Below are 20,748 nucleotides of genomic sequence, written 5' to 3'. Positions count from 1 at the left end.
GATGTTTAGACAGGACCAAGGAGTTGGGGGAAACAATGCCCCAAAAATGCTTTCCTTCCTGCCACTTGGCATGGCTGTCTGTGATCACATTTCATGAGAAAGGGCTTTGTGTGTACAGCATTTCCTGTGTTCATCACAGCTCCAGTACCACTGCTCTGGTGGTCCTCAATGTGTTTTCTCAAATATTGTACTGATCAAACAGTAGCCCCAGCTGTAGAGGCAGTAACTGGGACTTCAACCATTTCTGCTTGCTGCCTGATTTCCAGTGTTTTCAAACACAGCATCGAGTCTCTGAAATGTTTTACTACCAAGTGATAATTCAGGCCATTGTGTCGCTGAGGAACTTTCTAGTTCTTTCTAGTGTGTACTAAGGCACAAACTTTTTACTAAACAAAAAAACAGTATGTAGGTCCTGGTACCTAAAAACTCGAATTTCAGTTAAGTGAACAGTGCCTGGTATAGATGGTGAAGTTCCAGAAGAGGTGCCTGGGGAACCTGTAACTTTTTTAATTCCCAAAGCCTTCAGGAACGTGGCTGATCTTGCCTTGAGGCAGGGAACAGCTTTGTGACCTCTTGGGGCTCCACACAGACCTAATATTCTGCAAGTGCTCCATGTAACTGCTTACCCTTTGAAAACCAATACATGCCTTCAATTAAATATAAACAAACTTTGATCTCAAACTTCGTTGTATCATTTGATGTGCTTTTCAAGTTAGCTAGGGCTTTTTTCCCAGCAGTATCAGTTGGTCTAAACTCAGATATTTGCCCCTTGTAAACCCTGCCTCACCCACTTTCTTCTAATCACAATCACTTCTAGAGTATTACAGGGTTTTAGATCAAACAGATGTTCCTCCTAAGTTCTGCAAGTCATCTGGATCCAAAAGCATTTTTGTTGTTGTTTTTCTTTCTGGCAGTATCATTTGGTCCAGTATAAGATGTATTTTCCCCCTCCTTAAGAGCCTTGCTTTGTTTCTTTCTGTAGACCACTGTAGCTGCAGTGGCACTACAGGAAAGGCGTTTTTTTCAGTTTTGTGTTTGTGCATTAAACTGCATTTGTTAGCTGCTGGCCATTTTTTCTTTTCAAAATATATGTGCAGTTGTCTACTTCAGGCAAGTGTGTTTGTAAAACCACAAAAATTTACAGAAAAACTCAGGCAATTTGCAATACCTGAAACAGCTGCTTTGCCTTTTTTATTATTATTGTTAACCTCCTGATCATGTTGCATAGTATATTTGTCTTAACAACCTTTACAAAGGAAATCAGCATTTGGATGTGCATCTGGAGTTTATACATGTGGAAAACCTGAGGCATAAATATGTTGAACTGATTTGCTGAAGGATTACCTAACTGGTTGGGGCAAAAGCTCAGCCCAAATGAGTCTTCATGCCCCCAGTTCTGCCCCTTCAGTCAGTGTTGTCTTAGTAACTTCAGATTTAAACCCTTCTGCAGAAAAAAAAGACGTTTCCCCCTTAGTTAAGGAGATCCTACATGCTCGAGCATGTAAACAAATGGAAGTTGAGGGTCTCTGAGCATTAGAAGAACAAGTGGGACAGGAAAACTGGAAATTATGGGCATCAGACCACTGAAGGGGAAATTATAGTAATGCTGTTGCTAGCTCAGGAGTAGGAGGATATCTCCAGGAGGTGAATTGTGTGGCTGAGCCAGAAAGCTGAACTGCACTCTCACCCTAAACTGCTGGGTGCTGTTAAACTGGCCTGCTTGTGTCCTGTGCCTCATTTACTGTGTATTTGACACTGGGAATAGTGTCACTTGTCCATCTTTGTGAAGGGTTTTCACGTGTACCGGTGAAAGACAGAAATAAGCACGTCACAGTAAAATATGACTGCTTCAGAAAAGACTAGTCTAGAGGAATGTGCCCTTGGTCTAGTCCAAAACTTGATAATTAGTCTCTGTAGATGCTGTTTGTGTTTATTCAGGACCAGCACAGCAAAATACAGATGTAAAACGTAGTTTCCATTGGGGAAGTGTAAATATGTCCTAGAGACATTGTGCACTGAATATAAATAACCCATGTATGAGAAATAAAACAGGCTGTATTGATTTTTGTTTATTTATGTGTGGAGCTGATCCAAATAGTGTAGGAAAATGTACATAATAACTACAGGAATCAAGAGCTAGAAGTAAATATCTGCCAAAGATGATCTAGAAACTATTTTTAAATGTCTCTTGTGACTTTGTGAGTATGAAGGCTAAAAGTCTTTGTGTTTTGTTTGTTTGGGTTTTTTTTTCCATTCTTTTTGCAAAGTTCAGAATTTTTTTCATGTCCCTCCTGCACGTCACACATTGTCACACAGGATTTCAGGACCTGTCATCTTTCTCTTTTTGCCTTGCAATCCTTCCCTTTCTCCCTCCTTCCTTCTCCCCCAGTACGTCCTTTTCAAATGACGGAGCTGAGAAAGGGGCAGGCTTAGTCACTCCTTGTGTAGGAAATTCCTACTGAGAAGCTGCCCATTTTCTTGGTGCACCCTGTTGTCAAAGCTGAACAAAGGATGTGAAACTTCGGCTGGGAAGGGAAAATCTCTGCTTGATACTGCACCCATCACCCATCATGGTGTTAAATCCTCACAAGAAGATAGTACCCATATCCTGAATAATTTAAAGTGTAGTCCTGACCAGTTAATAAAGGTGCAGTTTTATGTACATGTGTTTCCCTTTTTCCCATTAGTTTGGTAGGAACATTGGCTGTGAACTCACAGCCAAATTCCAGGTTTCCTCTGACTTGGCAGATCCATCCATGTCACTGTCCTGCATCCAGGAGCAACTAGAAAGTAGTTCTTGTACTTCGGATTACATTTCCATGATAGTAAGCAAAGGTAGTCCTCCACCCATCTTTGGAGATGAAGAGTAGGACACGTGATGTTCAGACCTTTGAGAACATTTAGCACTTAATTTAATTTTATGCAGCTTGGGTTCCCTTTTCTGAATATGTGCTAAGTAGATAGTATGCTTGTGAATGAACATTGACATCCGCTAAAGGATTTGACAGTAGGAAGTGCAGGGGTTTGTGCTGTCAGATATATGAGATATATGAGATATATATACATATATATGGATAGATAGATAGATAGATATGCTTTTGTGCATATGTGTGGCCAAATGCATGTTGCCCTTGGAAGCTATAAATTACTACCAAAAAGAGAGGGATAAAGTCAGATTTTTCTGTCAAGCTCTTCACTTGTCTGTTGCATTGGACACTTGCCTTCAGATTTAGAAGGCTGTTTTATTTGTAAGGAGTATTTAAATGTTTCATTGTGGCACCACAGAACTGCTGAGAACAGCAGGGGAGCAGCTGCTCTTGCACACTTCACACGTTTCAGTTCAGGCTTAATCCTGAGTGCTAACTTTGCAAAACTGGAGCTGTACTTAAATACCAAACAGTTGTTCTGACACATGAGCTTGACATTGGCAGTATGATATTTGTAAGTGACATTTGTTTTAACTCTGGGACAGATTGAACCCAAGGCACTGTCCTTACTGCACAGATTGTTATGGAAGTGGAAGATTTTTAATTTTGATGGGCACTAAGAGAGCTAAGTGTAGACAGCTGACATCTACAGCTAGACCAAAGGTGTTCCTAATGCAAACTTTTCTTATCAAAGAGCAGTTAGATGTGTCTGCTTGAAAACAGGAGGAAAAAACATTCCAGCTGTCATCAAACTGCCCACATGGTGGCACACTTATTCCATGGACAAGAAGCGTAGTAAAAACCCAGTTATCCTCTCAACCCCTTCCAATCTAATGGCTACAATCTTTAATGTTTGTCATAAAAAAGGAGCTGCCAGTCTTTGGAGGGCTGACATTTGGATGTGTAAAACTTACTGCACCTCTCTGCACTGTTCTGCACTCTGAGGATTCATGGCTTTTCAATTCAGACATTTTTTTCCCATTTCTTTTTTGTGACCGTGAATAAACAAAGCGATTTTATGTTTGTTTCTGAATTTTTACATTTTTCTAATTGTTATGTGTGGATTTTTTACTTCTCCGTGCCAGAAACACCGTGGTGCTCACCCATTAAAGTGAAACACGGTTATGCAAACTGCAGGACACCTCAAGGGGAATATTACAAGAATGTATTGGGCACAAGATGTGATATCCGCTGTCAAAAAGGCTACGAACTGCATGGCCCTCACCAGCTAATCTGTCAGTCAAGCAAACGCTGGTCTGGGAAAGCGCTGTGCAAACGTAAGTGGCTACAAAATGAGTGTGTGTGACTTGTGTTGCAGGTTCAGCAGACAGTAAATTTTCATTTGTCTTTGAAACTGATCTTTGGATTGTTACTGATTTTTAAAGGTGGATAATATAATTGGATATGTATATTAGTTTGTTGCTGAGGATCTTACAGGTGTACGTGGCATGATAAGCATCTGAGTGGTACAAGTACTCATGGCAGATAGGGAATTGTTTTATGAGTGTGTGATTTTGATTTGTGGAAATGGTTTCATGACAGAGTCATAAAGCTGCTTTAAAATATTACCCATCTTGGACTTTCTAAGTTATATCATTGTCTAAATGGGGTCTTGCATTAAAACATTTTCTGGGAAGAGAGAATAGGTACTTGTCATCCCTTTTCTCATATAAATGTTGTATTAGGCCACTAGCACTTATGTAGAGTTAAATTTTAAATGCATCTAATAAGAACAGTTCAGAAAAACCTCCAGTGGAACAAGAATTTCTCCCACTTGTCATTTGCCAGATGCATCTTTATTTCTGTGTAATACCCCACATTCCCATTATTCCACAGGGGAAAAATAACAGCTTTCCTGAAGTCTTTGTTTCCTTTTCCAGAAAAACGTTGCCCCACCTTGTCCATGCCAACCAATGGGGGCTTCAAGTGTTTGGATGGTGCCTATTTTGGCTCGAGGTGTGAGTATTACTGCTCTCCTGGATACCAGCTGAAAGGAGACCGGATAGTGACGTGCATGGACAACAAAGTGTGGAGTGGCCGGCCAGCGTCCTGCATTGGTAAGTGGGATATTGGGTCTTCATCCTGGGAAGTCCACATCTTCAGGTACCTGCTAGTACCCAAGTCCTGCAAATAAACCTCAAAAATGCCTTTTTATCCAGTTAATGGGGAGAAAAAAGTCAACTGCTGCTCTTAAGGAAGCAGAGAACAGTTTTCCAAGGGAGGCAAAGTTCTGTCACTCAGTACTTTGTCCAAAGTGAGTATCCTTCTTACACACAAGCTCCAAGCATTACCACTTTAATAAAGATGAGGCTGCTGTAAATGGTCAGCACTTTTCAATGCTTTGCTGATCTCCTGGGTGACTCCTTGGTAGCCTGTAATTACTGTCCTGCTCTTCTGGAATGTTCTCTGTGCTGGAGTTCTGTCGTGCTCTCTGCAGCTTAATGACAAAAAAACCCATTGTCTGACCTGTTGTTTTTCTTCCTTGGGATCATGGTCTCCAAATATATCCAAGGAATATAAATGGATTGTAGTTACCAGCATGGTTGCAGCTAATTTAAATTTCAACCTAGTTCGTGTTACTTATGCCAGCAATTTTCATTATGTAGTCAGTGGTCTCCTGGGAACCTCAGCTGGAATAAGTGTTTCTATACACATAAATCAAAAGAGAGATAAACAAATATTGAAATTTAACTTTCCTGACTACTAATGAAATTTCAGCAGATAGTGGAGTCTCAGCTGCTGGTTGCCCTTTTTTCTGGGAAGCCTCTGATAAAAGCTTCAGCAGCCACCCACAAAGGAAATTATTTTTTGGCCATCTGAATTGGCTACCAGTAATTTCAGCTTGGGGGTGGTAGAGCGTTTGTGCTCAGTGTTCTCTGTGTAAGATAACTTGGTTTTCCTCAGAATGCCTGTGGCTCAGTCTAGGTTAGCAAATGGTTTTGGAGTCTCTCCACTGTGGCCTGATGTTCATAAAATTTTGTTCAGGTTTCCTGTTATTTGGTGTTCTACAAATGTAGAAATGAGATACTTAGATCTAGACTGTTCGTGGTATCTCTTGTTTTCATTCACAAAAACAAGCTTTGTCCTTCTCAGTAGTGTGGGCAGAGGAAGCAAAACAAACCCTTTTAAGTTTCGAAATGGTAAAATATTATCTTCTGTATTTCCTGGCACTTTCAGAACATCATCTGTTTGCAGCAGTGGGTTGTTTATCACAAAAGGATGCTGTCTCGCAAAGTAAAGTAAGCAAGTATGTTTTAAGCAAAAGAAAAAGAGGCTATGTCAGCACTAACATTTCTTTTTTTATTCCAAAAATGCAGGGTACCTGTTGCAAAGGGTGTGATTGCAAGTCCCAAGTAACCCAGTAAAAGTAATACTATGATTTAAGTTCTGGTAATACCATATAGGGTGGAGAAAACCCCTTCAAACCTTTGCACACAGTTCCTATATGCAAATAGTGAGGTATGCAGTTAGCAGATTGTTTAATAAGATTATCTTTTGACCTCCTGATAGGTAGTATAGAAAATTTTAAGTGACTAAACATAATTCCACAGCTTTTGGCATTATGTATGTCAAAAATTACTTCAGACCTGCACTTCAAATGCTTTTGGAAACACAGGGCTTTTCTCTACCCTTTTTTACTGCCCTGCTTACCATTTCTGCACAAAATTATGTGGACTTCACAATGGATTACTGAAGATCTGTGTAGGAAAGACATAAGGCCTTTCAGTGATAAAACAGATATTCATTGAAAGGGGGGAAAAGACATATTTTTTGAATTACAGAAAATTAGGTCAGTTTTAGCTGTCACAGAAGTCCTTGCAGATGGTGAGTATTCAGGCCTAACAAAGCAGACTGACTGTCTACTGTCCTTCCTTCATGTTGTTGAAATAACTTTGATCAAAAAAATCAATGTACAGCTGCTTTTGGTTATCAGTTAGCTGAAAATGGTAACTTGATTAATACTTCCATTATAACCCTAATGCACTGTAACATATACTGAAATACATATTTTCCTCTAGAAGATAGAAAAACGTCAATGTCTTTTCTTCTAGAAGGGTTTCCTTTTCCTGCTGATTGTGTACAGAGATTGTGTGTCACCAAGCTAAGTCATCCTCTTCTCACATCCTAAGGCTGTATTGATAGGTAGTTACTAACAGCTTCCATCTGAAACAAGCTTTGCACTCTGAGTCAGTGATCACACAGGCCTTGATAATGGATGTTTTGAAATACAAATCAATTCCTTGTGCGGGTGGGTGGGGAGAGCAGGACAATGTTTTTCGTTCCCATTTTTATGATTTCACCGCTTTATGCTTTTGACAGAGACTAATGTTTTGAACTAACTTCCAGCCATTTTTTGTGTCATCAGCAATAACAGCATATTCATGGAACAACAGACAGTTTACCCATCCCATACAGACTATTGAGTAAGCAAGAAGTGGGCATTCAGAACCATCCCTCTGTTTCTTTCCTATTGCCATCCCAGATTCACAAGCAAATAAATGTAAACCTTTAACAAACTGTGAGAAAGAACGCTAACAAGCTCTTTAAATTTTGTTGAAATTGTTAATATGTTAGTATGTTTAAAAAACCAACCAAACAAAACCAAAACCCCAAAACAAAACAACAACAACAAAAACCAGCAAAAAACCTAAAACGAAACAAGCAAACAAACAAAAAACAAAACAAACAAAAAAAATCCAACCAAAATCTAAAACCTATTTGAAAACTTTGCATTTTCCTCCACAAGGTTCAAAAGGCTGATTTAAAATTGAGTATTCCACTGCTGAACTCCTGATGCCATGTCTGCAATGCCATTTCCCCACATGGAGCCAGAGTACCAGTTGCTGCTGCCAGATAGCCAAGAAAAATGACAGCTTGCAGGACTGTGGCTGAACAGTGCCACGTTTTTAATGAAAACTCAATCTCCATGTCCATGATTTAAACCTTGCAGGCGAGATTCTGACATTTAATACATAGCCCTGCTAAACAGCTTAAATAAATCCGCTTTGCTGTTCATTGGTGTTTCAGCACTGACATTGCAGTAAAAGCTAAGACTTGTACCGAGTAAGAGACCTTTGCAGCGTGTCCTGGCTCCAGCTCTGCCCAGGAATACTTATTAAATGAGGGTCTGACACTCCAGCTCTTACAGGACAATTTTTCCCTCTGATAAAACCCCCACAGCAGTCAGCAACCTTATGGGTTCCTCTGTTGGGGTTTGTTTTGGAACCAGTTTAGTTTTCTGACCTGCAGGTGGGCACCTTGCTCACATCATACATTCTGCTGAAGGTTTTCTTGGGGTAGCTGTGTTTCAGTTTTGTCACTTGTGCACTGCCTGGATGGTCTCTGGTCACCTTCTCTGCATTAAAACGGCCTGGGGTTTTTTCAGACCTGTCTTCCTTCGGGGTCAGGTTGTGGCCAAAGTGCTTAATGTGCTGTAAATTGGCCATAACTTTGTACAAGGGAATGAAAAAAAAAACACGGAGCACTCTTTGGTATTTTACATATCCCAGTAGAGACTGCAGTTAAAAAGCCTCTTTGGTGGACAGCTGCTTTCTCTTGATCTGTTTCAAAGCAGAATTCTTCTGGTTGGGTTTATTTAGTGCCTGTTGAATGCTAACAGGCAGCTTAAATGACCAAAACAAATATCCTTTCCAGAAAGTTTAAGTCCAGCTAAAGAGTCTGCCTGGCCCTTGGCTTCTTGGTGAGTTGGTTCCCACAGCAACCTTATTGTTTGCCCTTATGGTATGGAAGTCCAAGCTAGTTCATACCAACCAGTCTTCTCTGCATTAAATAGCTTACTGAGCTTTCTGATTAATTAAGAGTTTGAAACATTGGGCCCTTAAATGCTGCTCTAGCTTTTATTCCAGCATCACATTTATTTGATTTATACTGTCCACAGTGGTGAGTGGTCAACACAGTGAACTAATCAGAACCAGAAGCAGCCTTGGTTGAGGCCGGGTTATTTCTTGCCCTAATTCAGCAATGCAGCTTTGTAGAGGAGGGCAGAGCTCTCCCAGGCTGCAGTGTCAGCAGATTTTCACACATGATGGGAGGGTCCCTTAAAAGTAAGGGAGTGAATAAGGAATATGAGGAACAAGGTGTCAGGACTGGCAGTGAATGCAGCTGAAGACAAGCAGCTGTGCATCACCTTTATCCTCCATCAGGGTCTTCTGACATTACCACTGTTCCTTTGCTTTTGAATAGTAGTCACAGTGTTAGGGTAGCAGTCAAACAGTCTTTCAAAACGTACCTACTTTTTTTTTTTAAAATACCTGTAAGGCATTATTATAAAAGTTAGTAGGAAAAAATCAAATGCAGCATTAATTTTCTGCAAAATGACAATTGTGCCAGTCTTCTGTTGTTTCTTGTTTTGCCATTACTGCAGTAAAAATAAGCAGTATGTTGAGAGTAACGTGAAAAATTATCGTGCAGAGAGAAATGGATGTTCAGTGTGCTTCAAAAATGCCCTTAATCACAATACCTACCTCACAGACAAACAAAGAGAAGAATGCAGATAAACAGAACAGAAGCTCCTTGGATACAATCTTCGACATCCCTCCTTGAAGTTCAGAGGTGTCCATTTGCTGACGTTACCTTTAATCTGATGTAAAGAAACCATATATGGTACTATATATCCTATGTACCATAACTAAAGAAAGAAATTTGCAATAACTTGTTTTAGTTGTTTGTTTGTTTGGTTTTGGTGTTTTTTTGCATTGCAAAGGACTGATCGTTGTCAGCTCTTACTGTTCATACAAAAAGGTGAGAAGTGCAGGCTTTACACACCTTGGCCTGGGTTACACTGACAGCAGGGAAGGAGCTGTGAAGAAAAGGCATAGCTCCAACAGGTGCACCAGTGCCCATTTCTGTGACATTTATTTCAACAGACACTGAACCTCCAAGAATCCAGTGCCCAAGTGTGAAGGAGAAAACCGCAGAGCCCAACAAGCTGACAGCCAGAGTGTTCTGGGACACCCCGGAGGGACGGGACACTGCTGATGGGATTCTGACAGAGTAGGTGCAAATCTGTAGATGTTTGCATTTTCTCCTCCTTATTCCTTGGTTAGAAATTCAGCTGATGAGGGTGGCTGAGTGCTCTTTCCCTGTGATTCATCCAAGATGCTTATTTTGACAACTTGGAGGTGAATTGTTCGGGAACTAAATAGCGGATTGTTGTGGATATTTTAGAGCTGATGTAATAAACAACAGCATTTTGACCTGTGAAATTTTCTGGAGCTCCTTTGCAGATCTCATGGTCAACAAGTTTTCTTACAACAAGTTACTTGTACACAATGAAAAGAGAGTAGTGCACTGAAGGTAGCAGCAGAGGCAAGTTTGACTGTCTTAAAAATAAGCAAGGTAAATTGTGGCACAAAAAAATCATCTTTATCCTTCTTGCTGAACTAGTGCTGGCTACTGATGTTCCAGGATTCTGCAGTTGCTTTTAAAGTAACATTATTTGTTTGAAACTTCAGTAACTTTAAACTTAACACTTCAAAAGTTCTTTATCAATTTTTATGGATTCCCAGTCACATTTTCCAGAGAGCAAGGTGTATTTGCTACTGCCTCTGATTTTCCCATTTTTATTATGTAGGATTTATGTCAATTTCTTGAGATTATTGTAATGGTAAGAGTATAGAAAATCCACTTCTTTCAGTAAGCAAGTTACACCTTTCAGTGGTGTAATAAGGGGTTGATTAAGCTTAAAAGCTCAAACTTGTAAGTGTAAAGATATTTACACTTCATAAAAATAGAAAAAAGGTGTTGAAAGACACAATGATATTGCCCTTTTATTGCTCTAAATTAATAATATTAGAAAGAAAAATTCATTGCCTAGTTAAAAACAATATTGCTGTAAAGGTCTGATCTAATAATTCTAAGACGATTAACAGCATTAAAAAAATTACACCTGACAAAACAAAAATTTTGAAAATGACAGAATAAAGAAATTCCAAACTCTTTTTGCCTGATAGAAAAAAACAGTGAGAAATGTCCCATGTAGGCTTTGTTATACAAGTAACAGTTGTCAGCTCAGAAGAGGTAAAGTCTTGATTCAGTGGAAGCTTTTCCATAAACCACATCTCTGTTTTAATAAAATCTTGCTAAACTGTGATGTTTTTTAGAGTATGCAGTGCTTTCCTTAAACGCCCAGGGTCCTGCAGTTCCATGAGCACATAAGCTCTTCCATTACATGGGACTATCCCCAGTAGCTGCACCATGTGCCTGAGAGTATTGTCTGTAGGAAAATTCTGATAAATTTATGTCCTGTATTATCTCCTGTTTCAGTGTTATTTTGAAAGGCCTGCCACCAGGGTCACATTTTCCAGAAGGCGACCACAAAATCCAATACACTGTCTATGACAGAGCCGAAAACAAAGGCACCTGCAAATTTCTTGTTAAAGTCAGAGGTAAGAATGTTGTTTTACCCTATAAACAGAGTCACTGACTTGCATCTGGTTTAGCAGGCAATTTGAAAATGTCCTCATTTCTGTATTTATCTGCATATTTATGCATATATAAACTCTGTGTTGATGCTGAAAGGGAGAACAGTCTTGCTCAAGACCCTGGGGGCCAGGTCTGCAGCGGGGTGCAGAGTTTCTGCACGTGAAGGAAGAGTTTCATTGATCACTCCTACCTCCTGCTCCCTACCCCTTCCTTCCTGCATGCTGATACTCAGCTTGTGAGCTGCTGAAACAAAGATGTAAAGGAGTTTTTTCAACTGTGAGTCACATCTGTCAAGCATGGATGCCCTTTCACAAGTCCAGATCTTCAAATCTGGATTTGAATATATAGAAATGAAACCTGTAGGATTTGGCTTCAGCTCTTCATGCTCCATGACCTTTTGTCATCATGGTGCCACAATCACATGCATACACCTGTATATCTGCTTCATTTTAGTTTACATAAAAATCAGGGTGAGGGTTTGTTTTGTTTGGTTGGGGTTTTTAAATACATTACCCTAATAAGGCAGAAAACAAATAGAAATATGTCCTCAGTACTGGTGTTTCACTGGCACCATAGCAAATGGTGATTCATGCCTTGTCTTTTTTTGCTTGTTTGTTTTCTCTTACTTGAAGTCAGGCGCTGTGTGAAATTAAATGCCCCAGACAATGGCTACATCAAGTGTTCAGGCGATGGAAATAACTATGGTGCTACATGCGAGTTCTCCTGCATTGGTGGCTACGAGCTGCAAGGAAGCCCAGCCAGAGTGTGCCAGTACAATTTGGGGTGGTCAGGAGTGGAGCCAACCTGTGCACGTAAGTGAGTATTTCACCACTATACCAGAGGGACTGACAGAGCAATGGTTCTCAGGGCAGTGAGAATTTGGGAAGTGGGTGTGGGGTGGAATACAGCTTCAGCATCCCAGAGGTAGGAAACTTAACATCTTTGTCTCCTCTGCCAATTTGCACTTAGAGCTGAAGGCTTTGCCACCTTCAGCTGCTCTTTCCTGCGGTGATGATGGTACCTCACAACTGACAGTTTGATTTAGCTCAAAGCTCTCTACAAAATGTCGCATTCTGGAGCCAATCCATCAGCGAGAACAAATTACAATAAAACTGTTGGCTTTGATGAGGCCAGTATTTCACCCTTATCTTCTCTATTACTGTTTCCTGTTCTCGTGTTTCTGCTGTCTAACGGTGCTTGTAGAAATAGATCTGTTTCCAGTATGCTCTATAACTTTTGTTTTCATTTTAATTCTAGCCATGAATATTAATGTGAATGTGAGGACTGCAGCTGCGCTTCTGGATCAGTTTTATGAGAAGCGGAGACTGCTAATTATTTCAACTCCTACTGCAGCCAACTTCTTCTACAGGATGCAGCTGGGAATGCTGCAGGTAAAGCACATTTAAGGGGGGGTGGGCAACTATTTTTTTTCTTTAAGGAAAGACCCAAGAGGACAAGCTCCACTGTTTGATATAAATCCACAAACTTCAGCTGTTATATTCCAGCCAGTGGAGGGCCTGGCTGAAACAGCTGTGGTTTGGAATTAATTGTTTTCACAGGCCATTGAGTTGAAACATCTCCACAGTCTCTAACTCCACTCCAGTCTGGATTGTGCTGCTTCTGACTGATCAGTCACTGAATCCCAGGCAGTTCTGGCCCTCCCATCATCCACAAATTAATTTAATATTAACTCGCACTCAATAATAATAATTTCCTCACTCAGCTGCTAAAGAAGTTGGAAAAAAACCCCAACCCTCCAGCCCTTCAGTGGATGCAGCTCATGCAAACTGGGCTTATAGAATTTGTAACTACAATATGAGGAAATGTGAGTAGCTTCAGAAATAACAAGTGCACCAGCAAACAAAGGATTAGAGACTCAGCACAGAAATTGTCCAGAGTGCTGGAGATAACACTGGGGTATTTTGTTAAAAAAAAAAAAAATTAAAATTTATTGTAACTGTCCTTCTTATGTGTTGTAATTGTGATGCAGTTGTTGGCTTTTTGCTAAACTTAGGGATGGATCTCCAAAATGTATCTTTGTCCCTCAGGGAAAAGGAGGAAAGGAACCCATCCTTTATTCTTTCACAGTAACAAGGGCTTTTATCTTGTTTGTTTTGTTTTTTTTTTTTCCTCACAACTGTAACAAAATTCAGTATAAATAGTCACTGGGATATGTTTTTTAGATGTTTTACGTTTTTTTATAACAGGATTATGTTTTTAACTGCTTGCAGTTAAAAAGTTTTTAACTGCTTGCTTAAGTTACAGTTGTACTTAAGGAAAAAAACCTCTTTTTTCCCCATTAGATAAACTTGCAAGAAAATGCAGTATATTTATCACACTGAAATATTTTAAGATACTAAATTTAATGGCTATAGTACATTTTCCACTGTTTGACATTGGTAAATAAGTTGGCATGAAAGAATACTTTCTGTAGTCAGCTTCTATTGCACATATCTTGCTTTTATTGCCAAATTAAATTGCAGTGCTTAATACCCTGGCATCTTTTCACTACAAAGGCAAGTTTATATTTCTCCTAGGTAGTCCCTATGTGTTGGGTTTTTTTAGAGTAGCTAAGAAGCTGTCATTGAACACTGCCTGCAGTCATAAAGCTCTAGTTTTTCAGCCATGAAAATTACAGAGTTTTCAAATTATGCTCTCGTTTCAGTTTGAAACATCTCACTAACAGAAGATGGGACTCTGTGAACACTTGCTGCACACTCCAGACATCCCCCTGTTCTCTCACTGGTAACTAACACACCTGTTTCTTGTTTTAACCCTTCCAGCCAGCACAGTGTGGGTTAGACCTCCGACACGTTACTGTGGTTGAACTGGTTGGTGTGTTCCCAGCTCAGATAGGAAGAATAGGTGTAAAGCTGCTGCCTCCATCTCTTGCCCTGCAACTCAGGTAAAGGAACCTCTCACCACTGCTGTGTTTGCACCTCATCATACAAAATGCATTGCTTCTGATTCCCTGCATCTTAATCTCTAAGTGTTCTACTCTAATGTACATAATTAGACACTATAAGGTAGATGTTGATGAGAATGCTTTAGGATTAGTTTGCTCTCTGCATGATAGCTACTGCAAAGTCACAGGCAAATAAAAATACAATCATAAACTTAATATTTATTTAATTTATTATAAATTTAATATCCCCATAGTTACGTGATAGGTCTATATTTTTGGATGCTGCCACCAAAACCACTCCAAGTCTGTATTTGTGCTGCAGTTGGTCTGATGCAAACAGGACAGGCCACAGTCCCTTTGCCAGGGGCAGCCCCAAATGGCAGCAACAGCCCATCCTCTCTGCACCAGCAGTAATCCTACGGACACTGGTGGTTGTGGCCAGGCCTGAAGGGGAAGCAGGGGTGGCTCTTTGAAGTCCCACATGTAGGAATAATACAGGCAGTATTTCAAAGAGGAGATATCTCAGCCTCCTCAGCCCAACTGCAGCATCAGCAGTTTTACCGAGGTGCCTAAACTGTTTTGACTTGGGTTTAGACTGGCAGAGAATTGGTTTTCAAGTGAAAGGGAGACTTCAAGTGCCAGCATTTCCATGGGACAGGAAGACAGCAAAAGCCAAAAGTGAAACACTCATTGGCAGGAAAAGTAGTAGTTATTTGGAAAAAAACCAAACATCTAGGCAACATATTCTGTGATATGCCTGATGAAAGGGAGTGAGTTTTAACTGGAGACAGTGCAACTTGCTGACACATCAGAGAAGGTTTTGTTTTCTTTTTTAAAAAAATATTCTCTATAAAAAGAAAAAGAGAGCACAAAGAACCTTTCTTTTATTTTTTTGAACAAAAGTACTGGATATCTTGTGGCTCTGTAAAAAATAATAAGCTCTCTTAACACTTCATCCCTGCTCCCCTGCAACCTTTAATGAAGCTACGTTTCAGAAATTGGTATGGTGTGACCTGCCCTGCACTCAGTGAAAGTTAGTTTTCCATTGATTCTTTTTTTTCTCAGTTGTTGCTTAGTATGTGAATTACAGCTTTCCCGTTCTAGAAAGCACTTAAATCAATATAAAATGCACTCTTAAAGAAACATCTTGAATAATGATGTTGATCAGAATTGGCATTTCAGTAAGCTAATGAGCACAGGTACCCTAGTTAAAATTTTGTAAAGCTCACAAGTTTAGCATTTGAATTTCTAGAAGGTAAGCATTTTCCTTAGGTGATATGAGGCACAAAATGAATGTAGTTCTCTATTACCATTGCTTAGCTCTAATCTTTATTTTAGCTTGAATTTAATGGCCAAGCTCCCTAATTGCAACCAGACTATGCCTAGAGAGCTCAAACTTTTTAGAAGGCTGAGGAAGGTCAATTTTGAGGCTTCACACTTCTCCAACAGCCCCCCCCCCCTCAGATCCTCTTCTTCATGGCAACTTTTCTGTCCTCACACCATCTTCTCTCATGGCTGGCTGAATTTTTTACCCACACTAATAATGGTGACTGACAGCATGTCTGAGGATCATCCAGTTCATTATCCTTTCAAACTAAAGATGGAAAGAGCAGCACAGATAAGCTTTTGTTGCTCCTTCACCTTCAGAGGAGCTTAAATGACCCCTTTTACCACTGTGGAAGAAAAGGACTCCTCCATGATTAGCAAGTGGCTTTTGTTCTCCTAAATTGGAGTCACCACCAAGTACATGTTTGTTTTTATCAGGTAAAAATGAAAGCAGACTCCAATAATTTTGTCCTGTGTTTTCTTATTGTGATTTAATACCATGTGGAAGCCAAGAAAGGGAATAATCCATTTATAACTCTAGCTTCATCACAATGGTTTTCTTCGGGCAATACATGTACTGCTTTTTTGCCTTACCTTTTTTCACTCTTGTGATAGCAATAGGTAATGGCATGTGCTATACTTAGTCAGAGGTCTGAGAAGAAAACAGAGCTGGGTGCAGTTACCTTGACCCATTCCTAATGCAGAAGTATAGCCTGCAGCACATGCAGGCACCTACTCTTTATCTGACTCCTTGTTCTTGATGCTGTAACAGAGCAGCCTCTGTGCAACCCCCTCTGACCATCCCCACCTTCCTTTGCTCAGAATCAAGAGGCTGTTCTGCCCTTTGTTAGTTGGAAGTGCCCAGGCAGTAGGTGACAGGTTTTAACAAAAGTTTCTTACTTTTCAGGCTGCTGCTGAGGATCCCCCATTACAATTTCAACATTGTGGTGATGGACAAGCACGGAATGGACAAGGAACGTTATCCTTTCCCAGCAACACCAGCTGAGCTCTTTGCCCTTATTGACAAATTTCCCTTGAGAAAAGATGAGATGAAACTGCAAGCAGAAATTGGTCAATCATGTCCCTAATTCAGGATTTCAGGGCTCACAATTGTCAGTGAACTTTTCTTTAATTCACACAGTTCTCTCCTTGGTGCTACACAAAGCATGGCTTTATTAATCACTGATGTGATGTTTTGTGTGTATCGGTAAGTCTGTCCAGCCGTGTAGCTGCTCTGCATAGAAGTATGCAAGATGCTTTTTTGTACTTCCAGTCATCTTTAAATCATAGAATCACAGAATGGCCTGGGTTGGAAGGGACCTTAAAGATAATCCAGTTCCAACCCTCCTGCCATGGGTAGGGACACCTTCCACTAGACCAGGTTGCTCAGAGCTCCATCCAGCCTGGCCTTGAACACCTCCAGGGGTGGGGCATCCACAACTTCTCTGGACAACCTGTTTCAGTGCCTGACCATCCTCACAGCAAAGAATTTTCCCCTAATGTTTAATTTGAACCCATTCTCTTTCAGTCTGAAGCCATTCCCCCTTGTCCTGTCACTGCATACTCTTGTAAAAAGTCCTTCCTTCAGGTACTGGAAGGCCACAGTTAGGTCACCCTGAAGCCTTCTCTTTTCCATGCTGAACAACCCTAATTCTCTCAGCCTTTCCTCATAGGAGAGCTGCTCCATTCCTCTAACCATCTTTGTGTCCCCCTCTGGACTTGCTCCAACAGATTGATGTCCTCGTGCTGGGGACCCCAGAGCTGGATGAAAGTGTACGTAGGTTTGCTATCTAATGGAATTTCTTGTACAGAGCTCAAAGAACTGAGGCACATTTCTGGGAGTTTATTTGGGATTTTTCATTCAGTGTAAAATTGGGGTTTCTTTCTTACTGTTTATAATTCTTTTTATAAATAAAATATTGTTTTGCAAACAGATAGTTTTCTGAAATTCCTCTTGGAGATTAAAGGTGGTTGATTGATTCAGAAGTTGGATCAAAATACCTCTCTGCAGACCATTACAACAGACATTAGACTCACACTGAAAGTGTACAAGCAACCTAGTGGGATCTTTCAGCTCCATTAAAAGTATAGCCAATCACAGACACAAAGCAAAAGCCAAAGGCAACACAAACATCTGTTTTCAGCAGCAGCAAGGAGAAAATAGATAATAGCAGCAATGTGGAAGTCATTGCCACAGGGAATATGATAAAGGAACAGTGAGCAGTGTAGAGGATGGGCATTAATTACTAAAGGCCACATACTGCAATGCTTGATAGAAACACATGGTCCTACCAGGTATGTTTCTGCTTCTGGCTTTTAATGTCCAACCCTCCTGGAGTAGCAGATCTCTTTCCTCTCTTCACCTTGGAGACAGACCAGATTGTTTATCTGATGGCAAGGAAACATTACCCCCAGGGAAACTTCATCAAGGATTTGTCACTTCCAGAGCTGTGAAAATACTTGTTTGCAAGTAGTCACTTACAAATTAACAAAAAATGGTTCCATGTTTAATAAGAAGTATTAGGAGGCAATCAAAAAAGGAAAAGATTTCTGTTGTTTTATTATAGCCCATAGTCTTGCCAATCCACTGCAAAGAATATACATCATGCATGAAAATACAAACAAAGGAGTGAAGATTGCGAATTACAGCTTTGGATGCCTGTTTACAGGATATGATGCATAATTTGGTACTTCTGAGAAGCAACACTCCAATGTCTGTGCTGTTCATTCCTGCCCATCAAAGGCACAGTCCTGGTTTTTTTCAGCCAAATGCTTGTTTGACTTTGACCATAGGGTAGATTTTTAAATTTTACACTCTGGTGTCAGCAGAAGAACAGCTTGTACCATCATCTTAAAAGCAATCCTTACCAGAATTCAGTCTCTCACACTCTCTGAAATTACAAAAAAACACCACTTCCAAAACAAAAACAAAACCAAAAACCCCCAAAACCAAACCAACCAACCAAACCAAAACCACACAAAAAAAAACCCAAAAAGCAAAAACAAACAAAAAAACCACACAAACTTTTTAAAAGAAAGAGTCCCTCATTAATTCACTTGCAGGAGCAGACTGTGAAGAGAGGGAAGTCAGCCATAGCACTAGATAGCAAAAGCTAATTTGTGGGCTGAGGCATGACAGCACCAAGGAGGGCAGTGGTATGCCATGTCTTATGAACAGGATGGTCTGCTTTCCAGTGTTAGGAAATTGTTGAGTATGAAGAGTATGACCTGGTGGGGGCTGCCTGCAATGCTGATGCCAAAGGCCAGGAAGATCAGGATACACCCTGAACTTTGCAGGTGGTGGTGCCAGGTTTGCAAGGATGGGAAACTGGGGGCCAAGGCAGCCCTGGCTGAGCTTTACAAGTGTTGCTGTTAGGAACAGGCTGCAAGGACAGGACTGGTGATGAAAAAAATCAGAGAAATAACATTTCTCATCCAGACCTGACCAAGCCAAAAATAAAGTCCTGAACCCACTAAAAAGGAGCAAGGAGTATAAGAGCCAGTGTGATGGTGGACACAGCTGTACCTCAGTTGCCATTCCTCTGCTGCCTAGCAGTGGTTAAGAAAATTAGACAGGGCCAGTCACCTCAAGGACACCCACCTGTCGAAACAAGCCCAGAGAAGAGGCACTAAGTTGATCCAAGGGCTGGAGCATCTCTCCTAGGAAGGCAGGCTGAGTGAGTTGGGGCTGTTCAGCCTGGAGAAGGCTCCAAGGACACCCCATAGCAGACTAAAGGGGAGCCACAAGAGAGCTGGAGAGGGACATTTCACAATAGCATGTAGTGATAGAACAAGGGGGAATGGCCTTAAGCTGATGGAGGGCAGGTTTAGATTAGATGTTGGGAAGAAATTCTTCACTATGAGGGTGGTGAGGCACCAGAACCTGGAGGTGTTCAAGCCCAGATTGGTCTAGGGAAAGGTTCCCTGCCCACAGCAAGTGGGTTGGAACTAGATGATTTTCAAGCTCCCTTCCATCCCTTCTGTGATTCTGTGATTCCAGGAATGTAGAACAAAGCCCAAGGACACATCCATACACAGACTGCTGGGGCCCCAGTTCTCTGGCTCAGGTTCTTTGGCCTGCATGTAATTGTAGCATGAATCACAGGTGGACAGGTTTGGAGCCTTTTTTTCCCTTCACTTTTCTCATTGAAAAAACAGAGCAACTGATTTCCACTGATTTAAAATGTATTTAAAAAAATTCTCAAAAGGGTCTGTTTTATTCCTGTATTGCTGCAATTCCAATCTGCTGCTGCTCCATTTTGATTTAGGTACAAAGTCAGTGCATCCAGTCATCTTTCACGACTGGGTGAACAGGAGCGGGGCTTTAAAATTGCTACAATCAGGAAAGCGACTGCAATCACTAGGCTCTCACGGGAAATTGAGTTAAGTGGAGGAGAGTGCATGAGTGATTGGATTACTGGTTATAGTTCTGCACAGAACATCTATTAAAGTCCTATGATTAAGAAAAGCTGTTCTCAATTAGTAATACAAGGTTTCTGGCATTTTCTGTTGTACAGTTTTATGGGAACAGTGAAAAACACCATGTGCCATCTCTATTTTGGAGTCAAATCAGCCTGGATGTACACAAGGATGTGGTAGAATGGCCTTTTGGGAAAGGAGTGTTCGAATAAAGGGCTTAGTATTTCTGGCTTTAGCCCAGCAATTATATATTCAAAATATTCCAATAATTCATCCTGTAGCCTTTCAATCCCAGAAAAAATAGCACTGTGTAAACAAGGTACAGTATCTACACCAGTACACTTTTTTAATTAAAGGTTTAGCAGAAAACTCTTCTCCCTCAAAGTTTTACTGTCTGGAGTCTCTCTTGTACTACAAACATGCCTCTTTTTGCCATAGCTCTAATCCTATCATTGCTGTCAAAATGCAAATCTGGTTTAAAATATGAATATTAGACCTGCCATAAGTCCTATCCTTTCCATTCCCACCTCCAGGCTGTTCATTTCAGGAGATGTGACACATCACAGTGTGTTGACACAGTCACGGGCTGGAGGTTTCTACATCTAGAGGTACTTTTCAGTTTTGAATATGAACCAAAAGACTTCAATTACTTTAGATCAGAAAAGAATTCCTTGTTTCTGACACGCAGCATCTTTCACAAACAAAATTACTGAGATAAATTGTGGG

At 40.6% G+C, this 20,748-nt stretch overlaps 1 protein-coding gene across 4 annotated transcripts in view; it reads left to right on the top strand.

Annotated features, from left to right (window-relative positions):
* The window catches only part of SRPX (sushi repeat containing protein X-linked), a 45,779-nt gene extending 28,245 nt beyond the window's left edge, over positions 1–17,534 (top strand). For all 4 annotated transcript variants that reach the window (XM_050332051.1, XM_050332049.1, XM_050332050.1 and 1 more), the window contains 8 exons: positions 4,013–4,204; positions 4,808–4,984; positions 9,815–9,941; positions 11,214–11,335; positions 12,005–12,184; positions 12,630–12,763; positions 14,156–14,277; positions 16,511–17,534. In XM_050332051.1, the coding sequence (XP_050188008.1) occupies positions 4,013–4,204; positions 4,808–4,984; positions 9,815–9,941; positions 11,214–11,335; positions 12,005–12,184; positions 12,630–12,763; positions 14,156–14,277; positions 16,511–16,691 (1,235 nt within the window). In that variant the 3' untranslated portion in view covers positions 16,692–17,534. The remainder of the gene's footprint in view (positions 1–4,012; positions 4,205–4,807; positions 4,985–9,814; positions 9,942–11,213; positions 11,336–12,004; positions 12,185–12,629; positions 12,764–14,155; positions 14,278–16,510) is intronic.
* The last annotated feature ends 3,214 nt before the right edge of the window (positions 17,535–20,748 follow it).

Source organism: Myiozetetes cayanensis, unplaced genomic scaffold, assembly GCF_022539395.1.
Source record: "Myiozetetes cayanensis isolate MyiCay16 unplaced genomic scaffold, myiCay2020 scf5-8, whole genome shotgun sequence".
NCBI classification, from domain to species: Eukaryota; Metazoa; Chordata; class Aves; order Passeriformes; family Tyrannidae; genus Myiozetetes; species Myiozetetes cayanensis.
Note: the sequence above shows the minus strand (reverse complement) of the source record. Positions and strands in the feature narration are given on the sequence as shown.